Source organism: Symphalangus syndactylus, chromosome 8, assembly GCF_028878055.3.
Source record: "Symphalangus syndactylus isolate Jambi chromosome 8, NHGRI_mSymSyn1-v2.1_pri, whole genome shotgun sequence".
Classification (NCBI taxonomy): Eukaryota; Metazoa; Chordata; class Mammalia; order Primates; family Hylobatidae; genus Symphalangus; species Symphalangus syndactylus.
The window spans coordinates 60,634,592-60,650,478 of NC_072430.2; the positions used below are offsets into that span (position 1 = coordinate 60,634,592).

Genomic DNA, 15,887 nt, shown 5'->3' on the forward strand with positions numbered 1-15,887 from the left:
GAAAAAAAAAAATGACAAGTTTGTGCATATGGAAACTATCATAAACAACAGAATGCCTTTTAAAGTTCAACTGCAGCTAATGAACCTCTTCTGCTTTTAGGGTAATGAGCTATAGGATGGCAGACGATGCGGCATTCAAAGACTTGGAAGTAGAAGGTGCCATGCATCTAACCATCATGGTATCCACGCAACCAGCACCCTCTTCCCTCCTTTCTCCCCATTGTTCTGTAAGTAGGAGAACGAGAAGGACATGATCTCTTTCTGTTGTTTTATGGTATTTTGTGGGTAGCAAGTAACAATATTAACAATTAACAAAAAATTAAAAGGCATCTCAAAATGTAGTAGTTTTTTTGGGTATTCAAAACTGCTACGTTTACATGCATCAAAATGCAACTGCTGTTCATACCTTCCATATTCTTCAGTCCAGTTATAGATATTTTTTGTAAGTTTAATCCATTCCTCAGGGTTGAATACAATCTCCAAAGGAACTAATTTGTCACAAGACCCCCATGGCCAAAGTGAATAGTTCTTTTTCCAGGTTGGGTCGCCTTCATGAATTCCTATGCAAACAAATGTTTCTTTTCTGTTGGAAACAGAAAAATACATGATGTACTTAAAATTTAAAGTTTTAAATGTTAAGTAAATATAATTCATGAAAGATCATTTTTAGATTTTTTCCCAACATTTATTACCTATATGATTTTGGAAAAATTACTTAACTACCTGTGTTTAGTCTTCTCACTTGTGAAAGAGGTATGGCAACTATCTTTCAGAACTGTTGAAGATTAATGAGATATCTAATATAATTAACAGTCTCAAAGCATAATAGAGGCGGACATGGTGGTTCACACTTGTAATCCCAGCACTTTGGGGCTGAGGTGGGAGAATCGCTTGAGGCCAGGGGTTTGAGACCAGCCTGGGCAACACAGCGAGACGCCCATCTCATGGGGGAAAAACGAAGCTTAAAACTCAGAAGTATGTCTCAAATAAGGACAAAAAAAGCTCCAAGAAAAGTCCCCCCATTTTTTGTAGCCCAAGAAGCAGAAAAGGGGACCAAGGTTTGGAGAGAGTGGAGGGAATCCCCCAGGTCTTTTTCTTTCTCTCCTTTCCCAGGTGCCAGGCAACACCGTGGCATTAGTGGAGGCAGCAGCATAGTGATAGTAGTGGTGGGTTGGCAGGCACCCAAAACTCTGAGGGAGGGGAACCCTTCTCTCTAAGCAGAGGCATCATGGTTCCAAGAGTGTGGGGCAAATCTCCATTGCTTTTTCTCTCTCTCTCTCCTTCAGCCTGGCTCCAGATGCAGACACAGTCACAGGAAGGGCACAGCAGAAGAAAGAAATTAAAGCCCCAGCTTTCTGGCTAGAGAACCAAAATTGAAGGCCCCAGCAAATTGGAAAGTAATGGGGTGACCACAGAAAGGAGAGAGATGCAGAGAGCCATCCCATAAAGTTGTATCCTCAGCTTATCTCTGAGTTGAGCATGCACAGGTCTAACCCTAAACAGAGTTTGTAAAATTAACCACAGGGCAGACCACCACCCAGGTTCCAGACTGGGTACCCGTTAGTGTTACCATAGGTAGCTAGTCAGGCATGAGCAGGGCAGGAGAGGGCTCTCTGCCATCCTGCCCCAACCCCACCAGGAATTTCAGACAACCATCAGGTGATGGCCAGACAGTTGTCACACTGCTTCTCTAAAATAATAACTGGTCACAGTCAGCACCAGGAAAAGGCAGTTTCCCAATAGATAGATAGAAACACCTGAAACTGGTGATCAGCAGCTTCCCGAAAAGATCTCGAGTTGAATGAGTGGGCTCAAGCATGTGCACTAAGAGGCAAAATAGCAGAGTTTAACTGGTATGACCTTCTAGGGATATTCCACCAGTGAGCAAAGAACACAAGTGAGCATGCATACAACTCCAGTAAACAAACTGCACAGTCTCTCTCTCTCTCTTTTCTTTTTTTTTTGTTTTGGAGACAGAGTCTTGCTTTCTAGCCCAGGATGGAGTGCAGTGGCACATCTCAGCTCACTGCAACTTCTGCCTCCCAGGCTCAAGCAATCCTCCTGCCTCAGCCTCTGGAGTAGCTGGGATTACAGGCATGCACCACCATGCCCGGCTAAATTTTGTATTTTTAGTACAGACAGGGTTTCGCCATGTTGGCCAGGCTGGTCTTGAACTCCTGACCTCAGGTGAACCACCCACCTCAGCCTCCCAAAGTGCTAGGATTACTGGCGTGAGTCACCGTGCCTGGCCCACACTGCACATTCTCACCTCCCAAGTGCTAGCAGGCTACTGCACATCTGGACAGCCCACCCCCAGGGAAGAATCAGGGGAGAAGGGATGCAAGACCCTAGAAGTATGCCAACATATAAAACCCTGAGTCTAAGGTCAAATGGGGCACTTATCTTTCAAGTCGCCTGCTTGGCCTTCTTCCAAGTGTAGTTTCCTTCCTTTCATTTCTGCTTTAGAGCTTTTAATAAACATTTACTCCTGCTCTAAAATGTGCCTTGGTCTCTACTTCTGTCTTATTCCCCTCAGTTGAATTCTTTCTTCTGAGGAGGCAAGAACTGAGGCTGCTGCAGCCCCGTATGAGTTTGCTGCCAGTAACTCAGACACTCGCCACTGGTAACAGTAGCACACACATGGGATTGATCCAAATAGCACTGCAAATGCTTTGGAAACAGAACCGGTGTTGGAACCACAGTTCATAGAAGGCAGGCCAGAATTTGAAACCTGAGATTAACCTGGCCAAGGGCTTGCTAAACAAACAAACCAAAAAGTCGTCATTCTCCCTGGGATTTAAATAAGACCCAAATATTCAAAATGTGCAGGATACAATCCAAAATTACTCAGCATATGAAGAACCAGAAAAATCTCAACTCATAAGGGAAAAAACAATCAAGAGATGTCAATTCTAAGATGACACAAATGCTAGAATTGTCAAATACTTTAAAACAACTATTATAAGCATGCATCAAGAAGTAAGGGCAAATACTCTAGAAACAAAAGGAAAGATGGAGAAGCTCAACAAAAAAGTAAAATATGTAAAAAGGAACCAAATGGCTTAATATAAGTTTGGCGAGACAGTATGTCAGGGAATTTGAAGAGAGAGAGAGAAAAGATACAATTTAAACAAAAAAAGAAAAACACTGAAAAAAGTACAGAGTTCAGGCATCTGTGGGACAATATCAAAAGGTCTAAATTCATTTCATCAGAGTCTCAGAAGGAGAAAAGAAAGACTGTGAAACAGGAAAAATTATTTAAAGACGTAATGTATGAAAAGTTCCCAAATTTTGTGAAAGATACAATCTTACAGGTTGAAGAAACTTGGCGAACTCCAAACAACTCAAAGAAATCCATCCTAGCCAGGCGCAGTGGCTCATGCTTGTAATCCCAGCACTTTGGGAGGCCGAGGCGGGCGGATCACGAGGTCAGGAGATCAAGACCATGGTGAAACTCCGTCTCTACTAAAAATACAAAAAAATTAGCCGGGCGTGGTGGCGGGTGCCTGTAGTCCCAGCTACTCGGAGAGGCTGAGGCGGGAGAATGGCGTGAACCCGGGAGGCGGAGCTTGCAGTGAGCTGAGATTGCGCCACTGCACTCCAGCCTGGGCAACAGAGCGAGACTCCGTCTCAAAAAAAAAGAAAAAAAAATCCATCCTAAAATATATCATAATCAAACTGCTGAAAACTAAAGACAAAAAGTCTTGAAAATGGCCAGAGAAAAACAATAGATTTCACCTAGGGGAACAATTATTTGAATTACTCTGGATTTCTAATTAGAAGCTACACAGGCCAAAAAATGTAACTTACTTTTTTTCTTCTTCTTTTTTTATTATTTTTTTGAGATAGGGTTTTGCTCTGTTGCCTAGGCTGGAGTGCAGTGGCACAATCATAGCTCACTGCAGCCTCAAACTCCTGGATTCAAACAATCTTCCCATCTCAGCTGCCCAAGTATTTGGGACCACAGGTGTGTGCCACCACGTCCAGCTAATTCTTTATTTTTATTTTTTTGTAGCGACAGGGTCTCCCTATGCAGTCAAGGTTGGTCTTGAACTCCTGGGCTCAAGCAATCCTCCTGTCTCAGCCTCCCAAAGTGCTGGAATTACAGGCACGAGCCACTGTGCCCTGCCTAAAGTAACATTTTTAAAATGCGGAGGAAGACAGTATTATCAACCCAGAATTCTATTTCCACAAATATCCTTCAAAAAGAAAGGTGAAATAAAGACATTCAGATAAAGGAAAACTAAGAGAATTCACTGCTAATAGTTTTGGTTTAAAAGAAATGCTTAAGGAATATCCTCAGAATGAAGGGAAATCATACAAGAGGAAAATGTGGAATATCAGGATTGAAGAAAGAACAACAGATCTGGTAAGTATCTGATAAATATTGTAAAATATTTTTTCTCTTAAGTTCTTTAATATATGTATGACAACTGAAATAAAAATGACCCTACCTGACATAATATATAACACAAAATGTAAAAGACTTATATGGCAGTAAGGTTGCCATATTCTGCTTGAAGTGGTAAATTATTACTCCTAAGTAGACCATGAAAAGTTAAGTATGGATGCTGTAATCTCAACAGCAACCAGCTTCAAAAAAAAACTAAACAACAAAAACAAAAACTTTACCAAGCGACATAGTAAAAAATCTCAATAAACATTTCAAAAAGAAATACAAAAAGTCAGCCAGGCGCGGTGGCTCATGCCTGTAATCCTAGCACTTTGGCAGGCCGAGGCAGGTGGATCACTCGAGGTCAGGAGTTTGAGACCAGCCTGGCCAACATGGTGAAACCCCGTCTCTACTAAAAATACAAAAATTAGCTGGGCGTGGTGGCACATGCCTGTAATCCCAGCTACTCAGGAGGCTGAGGCAGGAGAATTGCTAGAACCTGGGAGGTGGAGGTTACAGTGAGTCAAGATTGTGCCACTATACTCCTGTCTGAGTGACAGAGTGAGACTCCATCTCAAAAGAAAAAAAAAAATACAAAAAGTCAATCTAAAAAAAGATAATAAAATAGTAGACATACATCTAAACATATCAGTATTTACATTAAATGCAAATGGTCTAAACACAGCAATTAAATATAGAGATATCTGAGATAGTAAAATAAGACTCAAATATATTCTGTCTATAAAACACCCATTTTAAATATGATATAGGTTAGAAACAAAAGGATGAAAAAGATAAATTACAAAAACGCAAATTAAGTTAAAACCAATAAAAAACGCCAGAAGATTTTTTTCTTTTGTGTAGACAGAGAAAAGTGCAAATACAATGCAATGAAGAAAGGATAATCTTTGTAGCAAAGAGTATGAGGACAATTTGACATCCAAACACAAAAATAAAACTATAGAACTCATAGAAGAAAACATGAGAAAATCTTTGTGACCTGGCATTAGGCAAAGAGTTCTTAGATATGATACCAAAAATATAATTCATAGAAGAAAAAAACCAGATTTGAGTTTCAAAGAAATAAAAAAGTTTTGCTCTGCAAAAGACACTTGTAAAAGATACACAACTAACTGCGAGACAATATTTACAAATTGCATATTTGACAGAGGTTGTGTACCTAGAATATATACAGAACTTTCAAAACTCAACAATAAGAAAACAACTCAATCCCAACCCTATGCAGAAAACATACTCACACACAAACCTGTATATGAATGTTTATGGCAGCTCTATTTATAAATGCCCCAAACCGGAAACAACCCAACTGTCCTTCAATGAGTAAATGGATAGACAAACTACGGTACATCCATACAATGAAATATTACTTAGAAACAAAAAGAATAAACTATTGATATACACAGCAACTAGGATGGTTCTCAAAGGCATTACACTAACTGAAACATGCCAATATCAGCAGGTTACATACTTTGATTCTATTTATATGACATTCAGGAAAAGGTAAAGCTATAATAATGAAGAACAGATCCATGGTTGCCAGGGTTAGGCCTGAGGAGACAGTATGACTATACGGGAGCAGCACAAGAAAGTTTATGGAATCATGGACTGCTCTGTGTCCTGACTGCTGTGGTGGTTACACAAATGTATACATGGGTTAAAATTCATAGAACTGTATACCACACCCCCTAAAAAGAAAAGTAAATATTACTGCATGTTAAAAATAAAATAGGTGCTCACTAAACATTGGCTAGCTTCCTTTCAGAGGTATGCATTTAGATAACTTTCATATGATGATGGTCCATCCCTTTGGGGGGTAAAAAAATCTCTATCACGTGCCTTTAAATAACTCAGGTCCTTTGAGTTAGTAATTTTACTTCTGAGAATCTATACTAATAATTTAAAATTCTTCCCCTCCACAAAAAAACCTACATATACAAAAGCAGTTGTTGTAGGTATAATTTTATTATAGTTAAAATTAGATAACATGTTAAATATCTCCGAATAGTTTTATTCACTTATTATTTTTAAATTACAGTACGTGTATTTACAAATAGTTTGTAAAAACATAAGGAAATCGTTTTATGATAGTAAATATAAAAAACAGGACACTTATGCTTTCGCCTTTGTAAAAAATATGCATTTTTTATATATGTGTTGTTTCTGAGTGAATAGGACCATGTTTTCTTTGTTTTTTAAAAAATTTCTCATTCTGTAACAAGCACATGAAACTTTTAAAAAGTATTTAAAAAACTGATATTAGTAAGTCATATTTATGCAGCGATCTTTGTTAGTCAAAAATATTAACAAAACTTTAGGGGGCAGAATGTTCACCATCATTGTATATTATAATAGCAAAAGTCTTGAAACAGAATATCCCCAAAATACAATATTTGTTAAATTACTATGCATCTTATGAGAATATTAGCCAAAAATGACAATAATATACATGGGGAAATGCTTATGATATAATGGTAGGTTAAAAAAAATTGGACAGAAAGTGATATCCCAGCTATATATAATACAGTATGTATGAGTATGTGTATGTTTTAAAAATAAGTCATTTATGTTAAAGATGAGTGGAATCCAACAACATTTATCAAAATATTAACTGCAGCTGTCCTTGGAAGACAGATGATACTGATCGTCTTTACACTTTTCTGTGTTGTTTAGAGTTTCCTCAAAGAACATACGATACTTCCATCATATTGTTCTTGGAACATTTTGGACACGCAATTTTTATTAAATAAATGCTGAAACAATGTCCCCAAACAGAATTAATGGCTTCCTTATCCATGCTGCCAGAATACTTGGCATATGTTGTCAGTTAAATCATCTATCTATTCAGTAAATACCTATCGAGCATTTACTATGTCTGACACTTTACAAGGCATTGATAGTATAGAACTTATCCCACCAAATTATGGCTAGTCGTATTCACATCTATGTATGTATACAACTAGATTGTGTTCTATTTGGATTTGGAACTGAGTCTCATTCATCTTTCTACTGCTGGAGCCTAATACAAGCTGTAACATAGTAGACATTCAGTAAATGCTTGTGGGATTGAATTCTCAAAAATTCACAAAAATGCCAACTTGGGGATGTTAATGGTTCCTAATATTTTATCTAGAATAGAATAATTAAATGTTACTCTCACAGCACATTTATACCCATTACTTTCGTTTACTCCACGAGCCACATCAACTTCAGGCTCTAAACACCCAAAATACCACATTATTATGTTCTTAGCAAGGGATAATTTAACTTTGGGATTTACAAAGACATTCTGAAGTCTTCTTTATAAGAAAAAATAAATCATGAAATAAGTGTTTCTCCTTCAAGCTCTGGACAATCTCAAGCACTTTATGGCAGAAGAAATGTTCAACACTGTATCATCGGGGGAATTATTTATTCTTGACCTAACTACAAATAATTTTATGTTCTCAAGTATAGAATTCAAAATTCTCATATTTTATCTCAGCTAGCATAAACTGTAGGTGTTTTTCTTATTTATACAAATGTCTTATCCTTTATAAAAATTCTTAAGCTATTTTTATATAGTGATTATTCCTGAAAACATTTGCTTTACACTTAAAAGGGGAGCCATAGTGTTGGTGGGGGGAACTATAATTGCTTGCCATCCACCTGCAATGATTTCAAGTAGGCAGGCACATCTCCAATTTCTGTGAATTGTACTAAGATCTTATTTGCTGTTCTTGCTAATCTGTCTGTATTTTTCCTTTATCCAAAACAATAACATTTATTTCTGCCTGGCCTCATTTATGCACAGATATTCAATTTAATTACAAAGATAATCTCACCAGTGACAGGGAAATAGGTATAGAAAATTGGTCTTTTGGATGAGGCACAGCTGCTACAGAAACAATTTTAGAAAAGCTTAAGATTTTAGAAAAGCTATTATATAAAAAGAATGCTTACTGTTTATTTACTTCCAGAAAATGATAAAGATTAAATGTGACCATTCCACTAGGTAATATTCCTTCCACAGGATTCCACCGGTTCCCAGGAAAGTTGACACCTGGCAAGTGCTTTGCCATCTTGGGTAAATACCACTCATAAGTCATCATCTGCCAGAAAAGTCACACATAATGTCAGACCTTTAATATATTCCTCAAAAAGAATCAAGTTTATCAAGTAATGGCAAAAACCTAAATTACTTTTGTACCAACCTAATATATATATAATTGAAAAATATAAGCACAACTGAGAATGTGGTACTGATTACTTTTTCAGTGACATAAACCTTGGATTTTATTATGACTATCATCAGTCACATCAGTACCTTCTTCCAATTTACCTGCCGCATTTGACTCCCCAGAAGGACCTTCCCCCATTCTTATACCTACAGCAGGGGTCCCCAAACTGGGCCACACAGTAGGGGCCAGCACTACTGTTGTGCTCTGCCTCCTGCCAGATCAGTGGCAGCATTAGATTTTCACAGGAGTGTGAACCTATTGTGAACCGCACATGTGAGAGATCTAAGCTGCATGCTCCTTATGAGAATCTAATGCCTGATGATCTGAGGTGGAACAGTTTCATCCCAAGACCATTCCCCACCCCCACCCCCAACCCACAGTCCGTGGAAATACTGTCCTTCACGAAACTGGTCCCTGGTGTAAAAAAGGTTGGGGACCACTGACCTAGAGAACATGTATTCAACTTTCAGAACCAGTGTAAATATCACTTCCTCTGATGCCCTCCTCTGTCTCCATAGCCAGAATGGCACGATCCTCTAGTACTTTGTACTCACCTCTATTAGAGCCTGTTCCTCACCAGACTGTGAGCTCCTAGAGAAAAGGCACTGTATTTTTTCATCTCTGTGTATCTGCACGCACCTAGCACACTGCCTGGCATAGAATAGTTCTCAAATTTATTATTATTATTTTGAGACAGTCTCACTCTGTCACCCAGGCTGGAGTACAGTGGCATGATCAGAGCCCACTGCAAGCTCCACCTTCTGGGTTCAAGCAATTCTCCTACCTCAGCCTCCCGAGTAGCTGAGATTACAGGCACGTGCCACTACACCCGACTAATTTTTGTATTTTTGGTAGACACAGGGTTTCACCATGTTGGCCAGGCTGGTGTCGAACTCCTGGCCTCAAGTGATCCACCCGCCTCGGCCTCCCAAAGTTCTGGGATTACAGGCGTGAGCCACCACGCCTGGCCAGTTCTCAAATCATGTTTGCTGAAGTTGAAATGCCTTTGATGGCCAGACTAGACAACCTAGACAAAATAGCCATTATTTTATTCATTCAAAAAATCAAGTATGCTCATCTATAATGAATAAGATATAATCCCTGCCCTGGAGAAGCTCAATTATGTAATAATCTAGGCCTCAAAGTTAAAAACTCTTTTGGCATTTCAAATTATCTGAATTTATTAGTAGCCCTATATTAATTACATATCCTTACAAGTTTACACATTCTTTTGATTTAAATAATTTACTTATATTAGAAAAAATCATTTTACCTAGTTCTATACTTAACACATACTTAACTCTATACTTTGATATGTATTCATTCCCTCTTTTTAAAGAAGAGACTCCCATTTACACCACACCAAAGCTTTGTTATGTTCGGATATCATCATTTGAGAAATTGTGCTTATGTTTTACTTGTCTTATATAAGACATTACCTAGCAAATGACAAATTAATTTTAATCTAAGTCTAAACTGTAAATACTCAAAAAATACTTACTGAATTAGGCTTTATTACCCATTAGTTCTGGAGGATATTAATATTAATTACATACCCACTGTGTGCTATGGACTTTACTGTTCCTCATTTGGTTCTCATAATAACCTTGCTATATGAGAATAACTGTATCAGACACTGTTGATTGCCCACTCAACAATGAATATCTTCTTCTTTTTCACTAATGCAATCTTGATTTTGATCAGGTAGCTCAGGCTGCAATGTTCTCAGTCTAGTCATTCTCCTTTGCTAATGAGCAGTTTAGGTGTGAGTATATGACTCGGTATTGGTCAGTGGGGCCTGAGTGGAGGTCTGCTGGGGGGCTTCTGGGGCACATGTTATTTCCAATAAATTGAAAGAGAGAGGGAGATACCCCAGAAGAAGCACCGTGCTTTGTTTTAGATTGTGATGTTTGGAACTGGGCAACCATCCTGTGACTGGGAGGGAAAAGTCAAGAGAATGGCAGAAAAGCTGCCTCAGAAACTGACGTCCCTGAACTGCTCATATTATCAATCCTAACATCACCTATCTCCAGACTGCTTCTCATGTGAGGCTAAAAACTCAGTCATTTACGTCAGGTATTCTGTTTCTTGCATTCAAATGCACCCTAACTTATATAATGATGACTTACATTTCATAAATAAGGACAGAAGCTCTGAGAGGAAAAATCATTAGCCCCATGTCACATATCCAGGAAGTGACAGAATGAGGACTTGAGTTTAGGTCTAGTTCACTTTCTAATCCATGCTTCTCAACTACAGGAGCTGACATCCTAAACAGTGTTTAAAATAGTGTGGAACCATGTTATTAACAAGTAACATAGCTTTTGTCAGAATGTAGACTGAAGTTCAAATTAATCAATTGACATCCATGATATAAATGCAACTGCTTATAAAAATGTAAAATTGTATATTCACAAATCTGTTTACAAAGTTTTCTCCAAAAATTATAATTATTCATTAATTCAACAAAGCGCATTAAGTACTATGCCTAATAATTTGTTCAACTGAATTCATCATATTATTCTTTTAAGATTAAGAATTTCTCTTTTCCTAATGACTGCTCTAAAAACACCAGAGACAGGTTTCTTCCCTTTTATGTATCTATGGCTTAAATAATAAATCTTACAGTTTAAATAGTTCTTCAGTGAAAAAAAAGTTTTCATAGCCCTCAAAATTTTCACGAGTCCTCTCTTAATGTATTTTTGTCATAGCATTAACAAAGTTTATATAAAAATTCTATAGCATAATTATGGTTACTAATTTCTATTTTGAGTGAAATGTTTACTTACCTGCGGTATGATTTCATATTCAATATAATTTATTTTAATCCCTGGACCAATGGGCAAGGTAAATTTGAATGGCTGAGTTAGCTGAATATAAAATAACAATCTTTTTTTTTTTTTTTTCTGAGACGGAGTCTCGCTCTGTCACCCAGGCTGGAGTGCAGTGACGCGATCTCAGCTCACTGCAAACTCTGCCTCCCAGGTTCACACCATTCTCCTGCCTCAGCCTCCCGAGTAGCTGGGACTACAGGCACGTGCCACCACGCCCAGCTAATTTTTTGTATTTTTAGTAGAGACGGGGTTTCACCATGTTAGCCAGGATGGTCTCGATCTCCTGACCTCGTGATCCACCAGCCTCAGCCTCCCAAAGTGCTGGGATTACAGGCGTGAGCCACTGCACCTGGCCTGAATGTAAAATAACAATTTAAAAATAGATTTACCATACAACAAACACTTTTATGGTTTGTCACATGAACTGGAGACCTAAAACATGAATCTAACATGAAACACACTAATTCTTAAAACATTCAGTTTAAAAGTTTTTAAAAGAGAAAGAAGCAACTAGTGTGACTTATGCTATTAGTTAAAATAAAAAAAAAGTATGCTCATATATATTCTACCTAACATGTAGAATGTCATATATATTCTACCTAACAGTGATCATGAAAACTGTACCCATCCACCATTTTAAAAAGATTTTTTCCAAAACATATGCTTTTAAATCATCGCTATATTCTAAGTATATTTTTCATATACTTACTTCCTGATCCACTAATGAAATGTCAGGCCTCAACCCCTCACAGTAATGCATGTAACGGAGAGAATTTCCTGGCAAATCTCCTCTGAGTAAGATAATTGCATCATGAGGCATAGAGGTGAGAAGGTTCTTCGCGAACTTATCGATCACATAGTTGGTCCTTTGGTCACAAACACTAAATAAAAGGATTCAAAAAATTAAAATAGCAACACTTTGCTACAGTTTTAATAAGACTAGGCTTATTTTCTATGCCATTCTTTTCCCATCATACAGTCAACATTTAGTGTTTCAATATATTCTAAAATAATACGTATATTTGAAGAGAGAACACTATCATCTGATAAGCAGCGGCTAATTGTGCAATTGAAAAAAAATCAGTCGATAGGAGCCAAGATGGCGGAATAGGAACAGCTCCGGTCTCCAGCTCCCAGCCCCAGCGACACAGAAGACGGGTGATTTCTGCATTTCTGCTTGAGGTACCGGTTTCATCTCACTAGGGAGTGCCTAACAGTGGGTGCAGGACAGTCGGTGAAGCGCACTGTGCGCGAGCCGAAGCAGAGCGAGGCATTGCCTCACTCGGGAAGCGCAAGGGGTCAGGGAGTTCCCTTTCCTAGTCAAAGAAAGGGGAAACAGACGGCACCTGGAATATCGGGTCAGTCCCGTCCTAATACTGCGCTTTTCCAACGGGCCTGGAAAACGGCACACTAGGAGATTGTGTCCCGCACCTGGCTCGGAGGGTCCTATGCCCACGGAGTCTCGCTGATTGCTAGCACAGCAGTCTGAGATCAAGCTGCCAGGCGGCAGCGAGGCTGGGGGAGGGGCGCCTGCCATTGCCCAGGCTTGCTTAGGTAAACAAAGCAGCCAGGAAGCTCGAACTGGGTGGAGCCCACCACAGCTCAAGGAGGCCTGCCTGCTTCTGTAGGCTCCACCTCTGGGGGCAGGGCACAGACAAACAAAAACTCAGCAAGAACCTCCACAGACTTAAATGTCCCTGTCTGACTGACAGCTTTGAAGAGAGTAGTGGTTCTCCCAGCACGCAGCTGGAGATCTGAGAACGGACAGACTGCCTCCTAAAGTGGGTCCCTCACCCCTGAGCAGCCTAACTGGGAGGCACCCCCCGAGTAGGGGCAGACTGACACCTCATTCAACCGGGTACTCCTCTGAGACAAAACTTTCAGAGGAACTATCAGACAGCTGAATTTGTGGTCTCACGAAAATCCGCTGTTCTGCAGCCACTGCTGCTGACACCCAGCCAAACAGGGTCTGGAGTGGACCTCTAGTAAACTCCAACAGACCTGCAGCTGAGGGTCCTGTCTGGTAGAAGGAAAACTAACAAACAGAAAGGACATCCACACCAAAAACCCATCTGTACATCACCATCATCAAAGACAAAAAGTAGATAAAACCACAAAGATGGGGAAAAAACAGAACAAAAAAACTGGAAACTCTAAAAAACAGAGCACCTCTCCTCCTCCAAAGGAGCGCAGTTCCTCACCAGCAACGGAACAAAGCTGGATGGAGGATGACTTTGATGAGTTGAGAGAAGAAGGCTTCAGACGATCAAACTACTCTGAGCTACGAGAGGAAATTCAAAACAATAGCAAAGAAGTTAAAAACTTTGAAAAAAAATTAGAAGAATGGATAACTAGAATAACCAATGGAGAGAAGGGCTTAAAGGAGCTGATGGAGCTGAAAGCCAAGTTTCGAGAACTACGTGAAGATTGCAGAAGCCTCAGTAGCAGATGCGATCAACTGGAAGAAAGGGTATCGCTGATGGAAGATGAAATGAATGAAATGAAGAGAGAAGGGAAGTTTAGAGAAAAAAGAATAAAAAGAAATGAACAAAGCCTCCAAGAAATTTGGGACTATGTGAAAAGACCAAACCTACGTCTGATTGGTGTACCTGAAAATGATGGGGAGAATGGAACCAAGTTGGAAAACACTCTGCAAGATATTTTCCAGGAGAACTTCCCCAATCTAGCAAGGCAGGCCAGCATTCAGATTCAGGAAATACAGAGAACGCCACAAAGATACTCCTCGAGAAGGGCAACTCCAAGACACATAATTGTCAGATTCACCAAAGTTGAAATGAAGGAAAAAATGTTAAGGGCAGCCAGAGAGAAAGGTCGGGTTACCCACAAAGGGAAGCCCATCAGACTAACAGCTGATCTCTCAGCAGAAACTCTACAAGCCAGAAGAGAGTGGGGGCCGATATTCAACATTCTTAAAGAAAAGAATTTTCAACCCAGAATTTCCTATCCCGCCAAACTAAGCTTCATAAGTGAAGGAGAAATAAAATACTTTACAGACAAGCAAACGCTGAGTGATTTTGTCACCACCAGGCCTGCCCTAAAAGAGCTCCTGAAGGAAGCACTAAACATGGAAAGGAACAACCGGTACCAGCCACTGCAAAAACATGCCAAATTGTAAAGACCATTGAGGCTAGGAAGAAACTATAGCAACTAACGAGCAAAATAACCAACTAACATCATAATGACAGGATCAGATTCACACATAACAATATTAACGTTAAATGTAAATGGGCTAAATGCTCCAATCAAAAGACACAGACTGGCAAACTGGATAAGGAGTCAGGACCCATCAGTGTGCTGTATTCAGGAAACCCATCTCACGTGCAGAGACACACACAGACTCAAAATAAAGGGATGGAGGAAGATCTATCAAGCAAATGGAAAACAAAAAAAGGCAGGGGTTGCAATCCTAGTCTCTGATAAAATAGACTTTAAACCAACAAAGATCAAAAGAGACAAAGAAGGCCATTACATAATGGTAAAGGGATCAATTCAACAAGAAGAGCTAACTATCCTAAATATATATGCACCCAACACAGGAGCACCCAGATTCATAAAGCAAGTCCTCAGTGACCTACAAAGGGACGTAAACTCCCTCACAATAATAATGGGAGATTTTAACACCCCACTGTCAGCATTACACAGATCAACGAGACAGAAAGTTAACAAGGATATCCAGGAATTGAACTCAGCTCTACATAAAGTGGACCTAATAGACATCTACAGAACTCTCCACCCCAAGTCAACAGAATATACATTTTTTTCAGCACCACACCACACCTATTCCAAAATTGACCACATAGTTGGAAGTAAAGCTCTCCTCAGCAAATGTAAAAGAACAGAAATTATAACAAACTGTCTCTCAGACCACAATGCAATCAAACTAGAACTCAGGATTAAGAAACTCACTCAAAACCGCTCAACTACATGGAAACTGAACAACCTGCTCCTGAATGACTATTGGGTACATAATGAAATGAAGGCAGAAATACAGATGTTCTTTGAAACCAACGAGAACAAAGACACAACATATCAGAATCTCTGGGACACATTCAAAGCAGTGTGTAGAGGGAAATTTATAGCACTAAATGCCCACAAGAGAAAGCAGGAAAGATCCAAAATTGACACCCTAACATCACAATTAAAAGAACTAGAAAAGCAAGAGCAAACACATTCAAAAGCTAGCAGAAGGCTAGAAATAACTAAAATCAGAGCAGAACTGAAGGAAATAGAGACACAAAAAACCCTTCAAAAAAATTAATGAATCCAGGAGCTGGTTTTTTGAAAAGATCAACAAAATTGATGGACCGCTAGCAAGACTAATAAAGAAGAAAAGAGAGAAGAATCAAATAGATGCAATAAAAAACGAAAAAGGGGATATCACCACTGATCCCACAGAAATAC

At 39.2% G+C, this 15,887-nt stretch overlaps 1 protein-coding gene across 9 annotated transcripts in view; it reads right to left on the reverse strand.

Annotated features, from left to right (window-relative positions):
* Positions 1-15,887, reverse strand: part of TMEM260 (transmembrane protein 260) — a 311,795-nt gene that overhangs the window by 18,286 nt on the left and 277,622 nt on the right. For all 9 annotated transcript variants that reach the window (XR_010122353.1, XR_008659486.2, XM_063645547.1 and 6 more), the window contains 3 exons: positions 12,175-12,346; positions 8,354-8,502; positions 407-583 (listed from right to left, as the gene is read on the reverse strand). Coding sequence is in view for 7 of the 9 variants with exons in the window: in XM_063645547.1 (XP_063501617.1) it covers positions 407-583; positions 8,354-8,502; positions 12,175-12,346 (498 nt within the window). In the remaining 2 variants the exon portion in view is untranslated. The remainder of the gene's footprint in view (positions 1-406; positions 584-8,353; positions 8,503-12,174; positions 12,347-15,887) is intronic.